The 16,020-nt window shown below is 49.1% G+C and overlaps 1 protein-coding gene across 1 annotated transcript in view; it reads right to left on the bottom strand.

Moving 5' to 3' along the window:
* The window catches only part of CADPS (calcium dependent secretion activator), a 246,120-nt gene that overhangs the window by 14,470 nt on the left and 215,630 nt on the right, over positions 1-16,020 (bottom strand). The window contains exons 25-26 of the mRNA XM_067303622.1: positions 12,488-12,520; positions 8,950-9,057 (exon numbers count right to left, since the gene is read on the bottom strand). Of these exons, the coding sequence (XP_067159723.1) occupies positions 8,950-9,057; positions 12,488-12,520 (141 nt within the window). The remainder of the gene's footprint in view (positions 1-8,949; positions 9,058-12,487; positions 12,521-16,020) is intronic.

Here is a 16,020-nt window from a genome sequence, read left to right on the forward strand (position 1 = left end):
GCCTGGCCTGGCAGCTCTGCAGATGATACAGCCTTCCGGGTGGCAGGTAAAGCTTGTCTTGGCTACCCAGCATCCCTGAGACGGAAGACCCGAGCGGGCTTCAGCTTCTGCATATTTCTCAGCAAGGGAGCTTCTTTGGTGTTGCAGAGATTGTGCACGCGGATGCAGCACTGTGTCCGCACACCGCTGCGTGTACAGAGAGCCACCTCGCACGCACGTGCAGGGCTGCAAGGGGACTTACTTATTTAAACCTATTTAAAAACTTTGGCTCTAGGGTGGTGACTTGTGAAGCCACCGGGACATCCCTCGGGGACGTGGCGAGGAAGGCCAGCCCGCTGCACCGCAGAAGAGCAGCCGTGCCGCGGTGCAGGGCCCTGGCTTGGGACGCGGCACCGCCCGGACACGGTGTCTCCTTCAGCTGCAAATCACTCACGGACACCTCGCCTTGCCAGCCATCACCAACAAGGCTGTTGGCACAAATAATGGTACTGACGTGTCTCAGTGTTTGGAGGACCAAGGTCTTAACGGGGCCCTGAGCACACACTCCGGTTTTGGCTCTGGGTGCTGGGGCCCTCTCTTCCTTCTCGGTAGATACAGCACAGCAAAGTGCACAGCGCTTGTTTGGGAACTGCCAATAAAAACAAAAAATCCTGCATTCCTGCTGCTTTGCAGAAATCTGCAGCCCTCAATTTTCCTGAATAAAAGAGCTTCTGCATAAAAATATATAAAGGTACACACTCACACACAGAATTCTGTATGGATGCTTGTTCTCAAATACTTTTTTTTTAACCTATAAAATATTCTCTGCTTATCTCCATTTTTCAAAAAAGAAATGGAGTTGACATACTAAAATTTGGATTGCTATATAAAGAACCCTTTAAAATATGATATCCACATGGTGTGCTTGCTTTTTTTTGCATACAGGGTCCAGGGCCTTGATAGTCAGTGCAATACAATGACAGTATAATTGGATGTAAAGTTGATTAATAAGATGTAATACAGTAATATATGTTACGGAATACTTTAATTATACTTGTTATTAGATTGAATTGAAAGATTCAAAGTGGGACTCGGTAACCTTTAATTGACTCCTCTTTTACAGCCTGCAAATTCCAAAAAATTAGCTACAAGCTGCCTGGGTATCTCTGTGTCCTGGACCTATTTAGTGAGTGTGGGAGGGAACAGCTCTCCTGGTATCATTATTTCTGGGGTTTCATACCAGAGAAAACATATTCCCTTCCCAAGTCTTGGTAAGCATTTTTGAATGCTGATATCATAAAGCCAGGGTGAGGTTTAAAGGCGCACTGGGAAAGGAAAGAACTGCAGATCAAGAGAAACGAAGTGACCTACGACGGCTAATCTCGCACGCACCACTGGCTCGCGTCGGCAAAGGCACCCATTGTGCGGGGCTGGATTTCGGCGAGAAAAGGAAAAGAGGGATTGAAGGCGCTGCTGGAAACCAGACAACTCCTCCTTGTCGGCGCGCAGGGCCGTTCGCTCGCCCCGGCGCGCACCGCAGGTTTCTTGGGGCAAAGGATGTGTAGGGAGACGGGCGGGAGGGAGCCGAGGCGGGGGCAGCTGCGGGCTCAGCCCGGCACATCTGTGCAAGGAGGGCTGCGCCGCGCCGCGCCGATCCTTCCCACGCCGCCTCCTCGCGCCTCCCGTCACCTCCCGGCCCCGCGCACGGCTCTGTCCTGCAGGGACCCCTCGCCGCTTCGAGGTCCCGGAGCGCGCCCCGCCGAGCCCCGTCTCCGCTCGCCCCCTCGCCGGCCCCAGCCTGCTTTCCTTGCACACCCACAATTTCAGCTGACACCAGCGTAGGTTGGGGTTCGCAAGAAACGCCAACACCTTCGGCTCCTCATTCTTGACTACCCACAAGATCGGAGCTCAAATTAGCTGAAAGGCCTCTTAAAGAAAGCTGGGAGGCAGATCTCAGAACGTACTATGTAAATTGTACACAGTTATAAATGTGCACAGACAGCTCTAATTCAGAGAGCTGTGTTGGCTGAAGAGGAAGGACTGCTCGCAAAAAGGATCCCTCTTCCTTGAACTGAGGATGCTTTGTCTCCTGCAGTACGGTGCGGCAGCACCTCTGCCACAAAATGCACCTTGATCACTCGTTTCTATGGGGAAATAACGAACCGTTCACTTAGTGCCTGCCCTAAAATGAAAAATAAAATCTCCGACACTCAAAAGTACTGTGCAGATCATGTTAGCAAGCCTATGCTGACCTTAAAGTAACAGAGCAATCAGTCTGCCTTCTTAGAATGATTAATGGAAAATCTCCTCTGGAAAAGAAAACAAATTAACTGTCTTCAACCAAATGTCTACTGGAACATGAAAAGCTGTTCTGATAAAGACATTTAGGAGGAAAAAACCCTTATGAGCATGTAAAATCCAGTGACAGATCTAGGACTTATTTTATTAAGGCGCTCCCTAAAATAAATTAAACGGAACCTACTTAAATGAACCCTTTATGAAAGAAACCTTGCTAAAGGACTGCATGCGAGGGAGGAGGCCGCTCCCGAGCGCACGCTTGCTGCCGCGTGAAGCTCACGTATGGGAATAAAAAGGGGAGACGGTTGGCTGCGATGAGCCAGGTCTGTGCTAAGCTCCTCTCCCCTTTCCTGGGCGATGGTTGGGCAGCGCCGAGAGGAAGGTGGCAGCTGCCAAACGGAGGATCTGCCTGGGAGCCCGACGTCCACCTTTCCGCTGGCGGAGGAGGAGGAAAACGAGGCCGCTAAAGGAAGGTGCGTGCTGTGCCTCCTCCAGGCAAAGAGAATTCATCCACCTGCAGAAGCTATATGGACAACCACCATTATAACTCACTCCTCCTTTTTTTCAGTCGGGCTCCAGCCGGCAAAGATACCTGCAGTGGGGCTGACTTGCCCTCCGGGTATCGGAGCCCGATTCCCGCAAAGCCGACCAAGTGCCCAGTGGGAACTGTGCTGCACCCAGTCTCGGAGAGAAAAGGAAGAAGAACGCTGCATTTCCCCAAGACCAGTCTGCCTAACTGTCTTCATTTCACAATTCACTCAGGGGGAAAAAAAAAAATCAAAAAACAACTAAGAAGAAATAGCTCAGTGGAGGCCATATCAGGATGGGAGTGGGAGAGAGTTAGTGCCCTAATGAGCAGTCTAGCTGCGTAGGAGGGAAACGGGTTGTTGTCTGTCTAAGAGAAAGCAATGAGTGTGGCTGCAAGCAATTATTAGATTAGAGCCCAGCGTACGTTGTGATATCCGCTCTTCCCCGATCCTGCAACCCGTCCTCCTATGAGTAACTCCAACTCACAGTGAGTAGCTCCACTGACTCACGACGAGGCTTTTTGGTTTAAGGATGGGAAGGAGAAGGGAGGGTGCGAAGGGCTCTGTTTTGGCATTCGACTGTGCAGCGCAAGGCTTACGCTTGAGAAATAAATGCCATGATCCTGCAAGCGCTACTTGAAGGAGCTGCCAATATTCAAGTGGGTAACCCCACCGAAGTCAAAAGGCTTCATTGTAAGGCTAAGCTAACGTCTAACCGTCTGCTGCAAGAGGACTTGCTGAATTAACTGGTAGAGCTGTCAGTCTGTGCTTTGTAATTTTTTCATATACTCAGGTCTGATATCAGGCTCCAAATCAGTGGGTACTGAAACATATGCTAAACTGCCTGCAAGTCCTCCAATAAATCAGCAAGAAGTGCTGCATTAGATTCCTGGAAATTTGTACAAAGATTTTGTTGAAGTATGGGACTCCTGCAGTTCCCTGCATCCTTATTACTCAATACATCTGATATTCAGAAGTCAACTACCAACAGGGGCTGCTACCTTTGGAAATACGAGGACAGTCCTGACCTGTGTCCTCAGGACCAGCACGCGGGAAGGAGACGCGGTCTCCCTGGAGGATTCAGCCCCGGCATCGCCTCGGCCGGCGGGAGAGGGCTGAGAGTGACCATCCTTTCTGCCCCGCGGACAGCCCCGGGCAGGGAAAACCTCCAGCCGCCCCCCGCCGCCCTCCCCGCGACGCTCGCCCAGACCCCGCCGGTTCCAACCCGACGTCAAGAGAAAAACGCCTTCGTCTTGCAGGCACGAATGGGCTTGCTTTCTTATTTCATGAGAAATACTCCGTCTGGTATCCCGGCTGTGACACAGACCTTCGAGGAAGCAGAACATACACAGTGACAGTGAAGTGGTAAAACTGCCTTCTGCAAAAAGCAGAGAGCACTTAGCACTGTAACTACTGCCACCTCATCAGGCTGTATCACTGCATGATTAAGTTCTTACCAGACTTTTCGGCAAAGGCAACCTCCCCGATCTGATAACTGCCAAGGACAAGCCAAATACGCAGGGTCAGTCCGTGCACATTTAATCCCCAGAAGGCAGATTAAGCGTATAATTGACCCATATAATCCAGGTATCATCTCCAGTGAAATGCTTTCTATGTCCGGTTTAGGCAGACACGAGGCCCATAAGAAAGCTATCAGAGAGACAGTATTACCCTTGCAGTGGATTTCATCAAAGTTAGAGACGGCTTTTTAATCACCGATCTCAGAGACTGCTAGATTTAAGCAGATGAACTAGCGCTAAGCACATCTGTTTTAATCCTTATCTTCTACCCAGGCTGGTGTCTTCAAGAAGTACAAGGAGGAGAAAAATAAATGAATTTTTTTTTTTAGGTCCTTGCAATCTTAGGAGCTTCTCTTGGTGTTTTGATCTCTCATATCAAAAGCATGTTTTTGTTTTTTTCGGTAAGATATTGAATTAATCATCAGAGAGAAAAATGCCATCTGCGCTATTTAGGGACTGCATCAGGATGCTGGAATTTGCAGGGACTTGGGTAGCTCACTCTGCGCTCAGTAGCCTTTTGTATACGTGCTCCTTGCCTGTCACCGGGGAGGAAACATTCCTGGTACGTTTTACATTAGTGTTTACCAATTTATGAGCAAGAAAGGCTGACATTCACGCTATCTACTAGTTAATCATACGCTTCCTTGATCACATATGTTCTGATGGGTTGAAACCTATACTGCGTGTATCTCGGTGTGTGTGTAAAGATACACATACATACACCCATGTATAAATAACAGCCACTAAAGGGCACAGCCTTTACAAGGAAAACTCTCGGCTGCCTTCAGAGAAAATTATGGATGCATGAACGCTGATCCTACAAAATTGTGAGTGTCCCGAGCCAAAGGGGATCTCAATTTTGCAGGATTGTCTGAAGACTCTAGATCCCTCCGAAGGCATGTTTCCATATTTAAGAAACACCTGCCTGCATCTGTCTACTTTAAACAGCATATTCTGCATGCCACCCCCCCCCCCCATCTTTCTGGGGAAAAAGTGATAGCATTTTGCTTTCTACCAGGCACTAAACCGAGTTTGCAATCCTTCCGTGTTGCGTGCAAAGCATCACAAGGGTGTAAATCACAAAGCACACAGACATGCACAGAAACACGGGGAATGAATACACACTACGATGCTATTCTTAAATTCTTCTGTTACCAGCGCTCCGTACCAATGGGCCTTATTACAGTGTTTTAGCTTTAAATGTTATCAAATTAGTGAGCCAGGCCAAGTAAATAAGTCATGTTACTCTGCAGTAAACAGCACTGCCAAAAAGCTAGTTAGGTTTTGATTACCAGCAGAACTCCACGATCAATCTGTTCGTTCAATGATCCCAAGAATACAGATTTTTAAAATTAAGATGATGACTGTTTCAGGGGGGGAAAAAAACCCCCACTGTCTAATTTGCAGAATTAAGAGGATTAACACACAGACCACACAGAAATATTACAATAATCTTCTGCGAACACCAGTATCTCCCAGAGAGCACAGACCTGTTCCCCAGGTGCTAGCAGGGCATAAAGCATAGGGGAAAGAGACGTGGTTTCTGCTAAGAAATCATGGCAAATGTCAAAAAATACACACTATCTTTTGGGAGCTGGCCTAATAAGCAGTCTGCAGCTTCTTCTACTGGAAGGAAATGAAGAGGGGAAATCAATGGAAACGCCAGACAGGCCTGGGAGAAATGCGGGGGATCGGGAATCTCCTGGGAGCTGCAAACGCCGCGGACCTGCAAACGCTGCAGGTCTGCTCTGGCGCTGTTCAGATCCCAAAAAAAAGTCTTTTCCAGACTGCACGGAGAGGGGATTTAGCCCTACATTGCAAGGGTCTGTAATGTGATCCCACCGAGATCAGAGGAAGCGCACGCAGACGGCAGGAAGATTTGAGCCGTTTTCCTGCCTTTGGTACCCGTGTTAATGTAACAGCCTAAAACTTGACTAACCTTTTGCCCGGGGGTAAGGCCGCATCCCGCTGCACTGAGTCAGCCCAGGAGCTGGCCTCTAAAGTGTTAATAATCTAGTTGCCTGGAGAAACTCTACGGATAAGAGATTGCTCCTCAAATACTCTCGAAGAAGTGAGAACAAAATCAGGCCGCAGCATTATTCAGCACCATAAACGTAATTTTTGATTATTCCTGTTCTCTCTCTTTCATTAAAAAGGTAACGAGAAGCCTAAAATCTCCTTGGAAATCCTGGCTTTTGGTGCGGAGACCAACAGAGCTCAAAGACGCCCTGTAGCTGTGCTACGCAGGGGGCTGAACATCTCGGGCTTTACCCACCGCTGTCGCCCCGCAAGAGCTTGCTGGCAAAAGCTGGGTTTTGCCAAAAGGTTGCCGGGTCATTGGACGATAACATTAAGCATATATTCCCATTTCTACCTAAACCTATGTGAACATACCACGGATTCAAACAGGCTCTGGGCCCAGAAGACCCCACGTATTGCAAATTGGTGCTGCAGGGCAGGTGACCAAACGGGGCGAGCGGGAATTGGGTTATGCGGAGCCACGAGCCCTGCCGAGGCCGGGGAGGTTCCCGCGCCGCGGTATCGAGGGTGCCCTGCCGCTACCAATCCAGCCCCGAGCCCCCGGCTGAGAGCCGACCTCGCAGCAGTCCCCTACGCAGCTGCAATTCGGCAAGGACGATACGGGAACGCTCAAAAAATTATCGTCAGCCTCCGGATAGCTAGGGGTGGGAGCGTTCCCCCTCTCCGCTTGCGAACGCGGGGCCCCCCCGGCTCGCCCTGAGCACGCTCACGCCGCGGGAACGCGCGGGAAAAGGCAAGGACGGCTACGGCCCCCGCACGCGGCGCTCCCGGCTGCGCCGTGCCTGCCTCAAAACATACGGGGCAGCGGAAAACCCTGCTCTTGACTATTTTATTCCACATAGACTAGGGACATTTGTGGAAAGCAGAGAGGGAAAGAAGGATTTCGCACTTTTCGCTTTCCACCGAGGTAGCTGTTTTTTTTTTTCTGTAAGCTGTTAACTTGATTAAAATATGGCTTTGGTAAAACTAAGTACAAATGGATCAAACTGAAATCAATATTTGTGCTAATTACGGCTTTTTAAAAATTTGAAAGAATGGCCCAAAGGGTAGAAATACACCAACTGTGAATCATAGGAAAATGATCGGAGAAAAGGCAGTGTGGGCATTGAAAAGAACAGTCCAGATGAGCTCTGGAAATTTAACTGCTCATGGAATAAATTTCAACGTAAACGAGCAATGTACTTGCAGGCCCACTGCAGATGGAACCAATAGTCTTTTGTTTTATGTTTTTTTTTTCTTCCTTTTTTTCCAATGCCTGCTTGATGGATGATTTGGTATCTGGTATTTTGTGCTTAAAGCTCTCCCAAGAGTGAGCATGCAGAGAGCCTTAAGGAGCCACTGGTGTGCTCTATGCATGAATGAGGCATTCTCAGTGGATATGGGTCATGCTAGTAGATGTACACAGTAAGATTATTTGACTCTAATTCATGCCACTTGATATAATGTGATAAAACATTTGACATGAGAGATAAGTTCCATTTTAATCTGAGAGGATATTGGTGAAAGAAAGAGTGGGAATTATAAAGGAGGAAGAGGTTTCCAAGGGAAAGGCAATGCGAAGAAAGAGAGATATTGAGTAAAGGAGGAGGTTGACTGGGAAGAAAAAAGCAGCTTTCCCTATACACTGAGGAAGCAAACGAGCAAGTGAAGAAAGCGAGTAAGATATTGTTACAGGTCCAGAGCTGGGAGACTGAGAAATGGTGCTGCTGCGAGATGAAAGGAAGGAAAGTAGGAACAGAAGCTGCTTCAAACAGAAATTAATATATGGACAAATACCCTAAAAGAGACTGCAACACTAATGTTACAGGCTGGCCATTAACAGAAAACCTTCGCTATAGGATAGCTACAAGGACAGAAAGGCTGTAACACAACAAGAGCAACAGAAACGGATACATCAGTTAACATGCATTCAAATTCACAACAGACAGGCATCACAGGTCACTGTTCTCTTAGAGTCCCATGAATTTATCTTGTGCAAGAGAAAATTAACTCTGAAAATCTGGGTCGGTTTTCTGCCATGCCGTTTTCTTCAAGGAGACCACAGGTGAACTTTACTTTTGGTGTCAGACACCACAATGTGGTTCTCCTAAAATGCGGAAGTTCATACTCACTCAATCCATCAGCTCTGTTTTGGTTAGTTTTCAAAATCAAAATTTAGTGCACTTACTTCACTGTCAGGTTTGGCGTGCTCGTCAGTGAAAAACACTGCAAAACGTGCACGAGAGATGGTCCTAAGCAAATGCATCTGCCAAAAAGCTGGCTCAAATTTTACCAGTGAGAACAATGACCAAGATGTTCTGCTACAGAGAGATTTTTCACAAGCTTAACATAGTAAGGGCTCTCTTAGAAGATGCTGTTCCCTTAAAATCCACGCACAGACAGACCAAGACAGTACACTAGAGTAGAGATTTAAAGCAGGCAGAGAGCAGATACGAGCCTTAGTCAGAAAGAAAGGAAAGGTTTATTTATTTTTTAAAGCTATAACCAATAAATTTTCTCAAAATGTGACTTATCCTCCTGTCTTATTTTGTCACATTTTGGGTCTCTCCTGCTTGGTGTCCAAGGAGGAGAAGGCATTTACTTACATCAAATAACCTTTCTATATACATCTCCTCATTGACCTTATCACGCAGGACATCCTGAGAGTGGCGGACAAATGTCACATAGGCATCAGCGACATCCATGCCCGGCTTCTGTAGGGGGGAGAGAAGAAGAGAGAGAGAGAGACACGTGAATATCGTCGCAGGGGGCAGCTCCTCCGTCCTTTGCCCCCGTCTTTCCCGCCATCCTGGACCGATCCCGCCCCCCCCTCTCCTCAACCTGCCCATTTCGGGCATTGACACCCAAACTGGCTGCTCTGTGCCCTGCTGCCCAGCAAAGTCCTCTGCGCAGCACCGGCTCATCTGAAAGCACTTGCTCGTTCCCTTCCTTTGCCTCGAGGGAAGCGAGTCGGACGCATGAAGCTCTTCCTTGACATACTGATGCCAGGAAGTTCTCCTGCTACGGATGGTGCCATTGACCTAATTAGTGAAACGGCAAGTGGGACTGGGGCTTTGTTGCTTTCCCGTGTCATCTCCTATAGGCAAATCCTCTGTTTTATGAAGCTAGAAAGCTAACACCCAGAGCTAGTCTCTAGTTTCTTCCTCTAAGGTGTGAGGATGTGTGTAGTAAGCAGCTCATGTTGCATTAGTCATGCTAAAATCATGCTTCTTTTTTTCATTTAGACCCCAGGTTTTGGTTACCTTTGCTGCTGCTCTTAGAAATAAGAGGGGTAAATGGTAAGTCAGGGAATCGATGTCTAAATGAATGTTTAAATCACTGCTAAATTCGAGGAAGCCTCTCTGTGTTGTTACATCTCTGTATCTCGCCACAGAAATTAACTGATTTTAAACAGTAACTTAAGAGGATGCTAAATTTTGGGGATAACGCTATTTTCTTTAAAGCAAATGGGAACTGAAGCAGGTGGAGGGGAAAACACTTAAAAAAAAAATCCTGTTTGAGTTCACGTTGCTTCATATATTGAAATCAAACTTACCTCAAAGGAAACCCATTAAAATACTGTAACAGGAGTCATTACAAGAGCTGCCACAAAATCTTAAATTTCCATGGCACATTGTAAGTTTGTTAATAACTAGTGTCATTAGTTTCCATTACTGTGATTTACCTCAGATCACAGAGTATCGTTTCTCTGCAAGATACGATTGTCAGCCACTGTAAATTGAAGTTAGTTAACACATCTGTGTAATTTCCAGGGTGAAAATGAGGACAGTTTGGAAAGCAGTAGGAAGGGAGTTTTTTAATACAAAGCAAACAATTATCAAGCAAAGGGCCAGTGCTTGGCCCTTGGGAAGCTCGTAACATTTCTTAACACCTACTGAAACAATGACAAGGTATTAATTTGAAAACCAATGAGCACAACACAAATGTGGCAGTAGTCAAGTGTTACACTTTCAAGCAATTTTCAGCACACCGATCGTGCCCATTGCGAGGTGGCATTAAACGGATTGTTTTGTAGCGGGCAATTGCAACGGCGTTTGCGGAATTAGATTTAAGCGATGGCGATCTGTTCAACGACAGGATTTCCCCTCTTTCCTCTAAATCGGGACTCCATAGGCCTACAGGCTTGTCCTTTTCTTCCGCCTGGGAAGACAGTGATTTGCTGACTTACGGTGCTTTAAAACCGGCCTCTGGTAAAGGGGCAGGAGTCGTGTGGAGCTGGTTGCTGATTTTGTCAAAACTAGCGTAAATTTTCGGGTACCTGAGTGGCATAAAACTGGTGTCGCTATAGGACAGGCCACGTGGACTACATCATACGCTCTGGGCCGCAGGAACAGCGGCGCAGGCTGGAGCCGAAACAAGCCCTCGAACTGAAATGGTTCTCTCTGAGCAAACCTGTTAGCTCCATTACTGACTTTTCCATAGCAAGTGTGAGGCCAAATGTGGCATTTTTGCTCCATGGAAAATTTGTTTTCCGTCTGATTTGAAATGAAAAGGAGAAAACATGGAGACTTCTGTCAGGGAAGCCATTTCTGAGGGGAGGTGGGGAAACAACCAAAGAGTAACCCACGTGCGTTATTTCTGTTGTGCTTCACGCAGACCTGGAGCCTCTGACTGCCTCCCACCAGCGGCGCCGACCCGCGCTCTCGCTGGTCAGCAGGGACACCGCGAGCACCCAAAGGAGCCAAAGCACCCGGGCGCCATGGGAGCTCACGGGAGGGTGCAGGGTGATGGATAAAAGGCTTCCGCAGGGGCTAGGATGGAGGAGGACACCATGTCTCGGACCAGCCCCACCTAATTTATGCCCCTCAGCGAGGGGTCTGGTTCCCCAGCCGAGAGACGCTGGCGTCCCCGGGAGGTGACTCGAGCGCTGGCACTGTGCATGACCACCAAGGTCTGCTGCTACCAAGGGGGGACGTGGCTCACGCAACCGCCCCAGGTTATTCCTGGTGACACTGTCAAATGGCCAGACCAGATTGCAAGACCGCGGGCACGAAGCGCCTCTTTCTTATGTTCTCAGTATCTTGTTTCTATCACTCAAAGACAACAGGATGCTGACGTCTACACTGGGATATTTTAGAGCGGAGAAGAGCTCTGACTGTTCAGGCGTTTGTCTTGCCCATGTTGGGCTACCGACAGGTGTAATTTTATCTTGAGATAAAGGGATGGAAACAGTGAATGTGGGTGATGCCGTCCAACATGCGTGATGGATTTGTCACATTGTCATGTGAGAACCTGCAGCTCAGTTGCATCCGCAGTAAGATTAAACGTACATATATACACATTATCCATATGGGCCATCAAACTCAACAGGGCTAGTCTTGATTTACACTGCCTAGACTAATTGAATGCAGAACTTGGTGTGGTATATTAAGATCTACTCTTTTTTATTTGGAATTGCTCAGGATCTGTTTGCCTGTAAATGCAGCAGTAATCCCTTATTCCAGCCAACATTCATATATTACACTTCAGCTCAATTTAAATGTAAATTTCTGGCAAGTTAAGTGCTCTGTCTAAGAACGTTAAGGGCTCTTTTCCTTATGAATCAAGGTCTAATTAGAGGAGATGATATACAATTTTCCTATACCAATTACAGAAAAAAAGGAAAAAATTATTTTCATTAACAATTTCCCAAACACATGTTGCTAGCTCATCACCATTTCCCCAAAGTAATAAAAAAGTCATTTTCTGAAAGAGTAAAATAAACCAACAATTAGAAGAACAAAAATAAAATAGATTAGCTAATGTGTTAGATGTGTGTTGGCTCAGTTCTAACGTGTCTGGACCTTTTTGTTTGGAAATTACACTGTGTTTGTACAAGTCCAAATGAAGAATTAACAGAATGCACTGCTCCCATTTTTTTATGTGATTCAAGCCAATTGCACAAATATGGTACCTATTTGACACCATCTGCAAATTATTGCCTGAATAGCCTTGCAGGTCTCCATAGGAGGGTAACTGCTCATTAGTAACGTAATGGAGATATTCTTTCCAGTTCAAATGTTAGAAGTCTGAAGGCCCGTGGTTCAATCTTGGCTGATAATGCATAATGTGGGTTGTTACACATGCCATAAAACACAGCACAATGCAAATTACTACGACAGAAGTTGTTTAAATCGTGCTTACGGGTACGTCCACGTATTTGGAAGCAGCCTTCACCTGTAAAAGGAACAAGAACAGAGTTTATACTATCAGCACGTTTTCGGGTTTTGCTTTTTTTTTAAAACACCTATAACAGCATCTACAGCCAAGACTCAGGACAGCACAGTGCCGACTGGGGGAAAAACGGGGCTAAAAAGCAGGTTTCCTGTTCAAAAGAACAGACAAGGGTGGTATTTTTGTTGTTGTTTTGGAGAGGTAACTTTGCTGCTGCTGCTGAAGCTCTAATAGCAGCAGATGAGAGCGTGGGAGTTGTGCTTCTCCCTCGTCTCAAGCGCGCGGGGGAAGCGAGGGGCTCGCAAGTAGACGGCGTTATCTATCTCCTCCGGAGGCCTCGTCCTCCGCCTGACGCCACGCGTCCCCTCGGCAGCGCGGTCGCCCCCTCGGCAGCCGCGTCCCAGGGCCCGCTTGGAGCGCCCGGGCGAGCGGGGCCGGCCGCGGGGCGGCCCTGCAACCCCCCCCCCCAGGACCCTGCGGGTTTGCCTGCGCTTTTCCTAGCCGGAAGGCATCGCGAGAAGACGCTGCACTCAGCCAGGAGGAAAACGGCCGTTCTTCGCCGTGCTTGCTAAAATAAAACCCCTTCGCAAAATCAGCCCCGCGTGGGACCGCAGTCCCCAGCCCAGCGTGCTTCCCCCGGTTTGCAGGAGGACACAGGTACGGCCGGGAGGTTATTCCCCCCCTTTCAAGGGCTTTAACCCTGGAGGAAGTTTGCAAGCCGTGCTCACGCCGTGGGACTGAGGAGCGCCCAAAGTCAGGGGCGCCGGGCAGCTTTCCTGCCTCCCAGACTACAAGCAGCCACGCGAAAGAGTTTCTCGCGTTTTGTCTCCCCTTTTTAAAGCTCCTGCTTCAGGGAGGGTGGGTGCCGCGCTCTGTGGCATCCTTTCAAGCCTGCAGCTATTTTTAAGGCCCCCAAACTCACTTTGTCTGCGGTTCGCCACGCAGCAGCATGCATACTGCGCTGGCGCGGGAGGCAGGGTGGCCCCCGGTGTCAGGGCCAACTTTTCCAACCGAGCAGCTCCCAGCTGGCCAGAGAGACCTTTTTACCACTGCAGCAGAAGGCACCGTGTCTAGAAAGTGTAGAGCCGGGATTTTCCGCAACGCTTCTGCTTTTAATTAGGAGAAGCGTTGCCGGCCATCTTTGTTTGGGTGTAAAAGCTCACCTGCTTTTAAATATTTCTAAAGCTACCATTAAAACAGCCTAAATATAACACGCACACAGTTGCATCTTGGGATGAATAAATTATGTGTCCCGAACGAGAGAATGAATGTATGTGTGAGACAGAATGTGAGAGTGGGTGGAAGCACTCATATGGTGTGTGTGGGGGGTGCATAATTAAGCACAATGAGGCGATACAAAAGACCAGACTGGTGGTAATTGCCGAGGTGAACGCTGCAAGCGTGCGCGGCGCCGAGGCTGCCGCGCCGGGCTGCGGCCGCGGCGCCGAGGGCAGGAGGAGGAGGAGGAGGCCACGCGCGGCAGGAGCGGGGACGGGGCAGGTCCCGGCCCCCGCGGGACGTATCCACATCGGAGCCGGGAACGGCAAGGCCCAACTCTCCCGGAGAGGCGACCGCTCGTCCCTCCGGCAAGGATCGCCGGCGGCGTCCGGACAACGTCGCCCTCGGGCCGCGTTTATCCTCGCGCCTTTCCCGCGAGGCAGCGCCGCCGGCAGCCCTCCCTCGGGCAAAGCGGGAGCGCAGCAGCCCCGGCCCCGCTCGGCAAAGGCAGCCGGAGCCCTGCCAGCGGCTTCGGCTGCGTGGGAGCAGGCAGTCACGGCCCTCCCACGCCGGCGCGGAGCGGCCGCGCGCAGGGGTGGCCGAGCTCTCGCCAAGCGAGCGCTTCCCCAAGCTGAACGACCGTAAGAAAAGCGCTGCCGCCGATGCAGCCACACCGCCTGCAGGACTGGAGCTCGGGTCCGCAAGAAACCTGGACTCTGAGCTTGGACTTAACCCTCTCGGCTCCAGGTTCTTGCCACCATCTCCGGTTGCCCTTTTTCCCAAAGCAGAGGCGACACGAGTAACTCAGGCAGCTTTCTGCAATCTCCCCCTTGCCACCAACAAAAACTGAGCTTCTTCTCTTGCCCACCCCCCCTTTAATCAGAATAATTACTTGTTTTTCTTTAAACTCAGATTTGGCTACATTAAGTGAAATTTCCAAACTGCCGGATGTTGTGTGATTTTTGCTAGGCTGCCGTTTTTCACAAATTATGTGACTTTGCCATGAAGCATCTCAGTTTACCATACAAATTTTGTGCAGAACAAAAATAAGATCTTTTACTTCTGTCTCCCTCGGGTAATATACAGTCTTTACTTTTAATTACTGTAGGTGTAATCCTCTGCCTGCAGAGGCCATCCAGACTAAAGGCAATTTTAGCAGCTGTCGTTCCTGTGACTCAGTGGAACTTCACATGCAGTCACCCATCCAGGGCCCGGACCACTGCTGCTGAGATGCATTTAAATGTAACAACAAACAGAAAAAAAAAAAAAGTCTGGCCAAATTTAGAAGGGTATTTTCCTTTCAAAGTGCTCTGCAATGAGAAGTGGCTAGTGAGAATTTATTAGGACAACAGATGCATTAATTTTATCCTGAATTTCGAGGCAAGAATTGGAAATGAGGATATCCTACTAGGTGATAAAACTGTCTGTCACAAGACCCCCGATTACATGTCACTTGCAGCGAGCCTGGAAAACATGCGATGAAAGAAGTCGGTAGCAGGGGGTGGGAGACTAATGCTTTCTAGAAGTCACAGGCTTGGACCATAACACTTTGTTGTATTTGTTCAGACAGGGAAAACGTGGGAGGTGGTGCAAGCATGCTGTAACAAGAGAGAGTTTCTCTATTTATCGTTGCAAATACTAAACACAGCAAAGCACATGACTACCGCAGGAAACAGGGGTGCAGGGAACGGGTCTCAGCAGAGACTTTCCAAGCCCAGTGCCAAAGAGGTCGGGGCTGCTCTTCAACATCGTACTATTACTAATACCCAGCGGAGTCCAAGCCGCACGCGGCGTCCTCCCAAAAAACGAGCAGGCCCAAGCGAGAGATATCCCTTGCCCGGAAAGGAGCAAGCGGCTCTTCTGCAGGGTGCTGAGTTTCGGGGGACGAGGGCTCAGCACCCTGCAGAAGATGCCAGGGCGCTCCAAACCCCAGACCGCAGCGCCACTGCGCCCGGACGGCACGCGGGCAGGCAGAGACGCGCAATGCTGCCCCAAATCGGAGCCCGAGACACTGCCCGGAGCTCGCCTGGTGCTCGAAGGGAGCAGCACCAGGCAGTGTAAACAGTCGGATGTGGTGGGAGCGGCACAGCACCAACCGAGGAACAGCTTGGCTTCGCTGAGAAGGAAGAGCTGCACATTACGCCGTCTACCCGGGCTGATGCCGGTACTTCCGATGCCTGAAAAGCTGCCGCCTCCACATCCTCTGCTGCTGGCACACGAGCATCTCGTAACCTCGGCGGCAGTGAAACGAGGGGAGATAAGCACCCCGAGCCCTCTCCCCGCGC

Source organism: Apteryx mantelli, chromosome 12, assembly GCF_036417845.1.
Source record: "Apteryx mantelli isolate bAptMan1 chromosome 12, bAptMan1.hap1, whole genome shotgun sequence".
NCBI classification, from domain to species: domain Eukaryota; kingdom Metazoa; phylum Chordata; class Aves; order Apterygiformes; family Apterygidae; genus Apteryx; species Apteryx mantelli.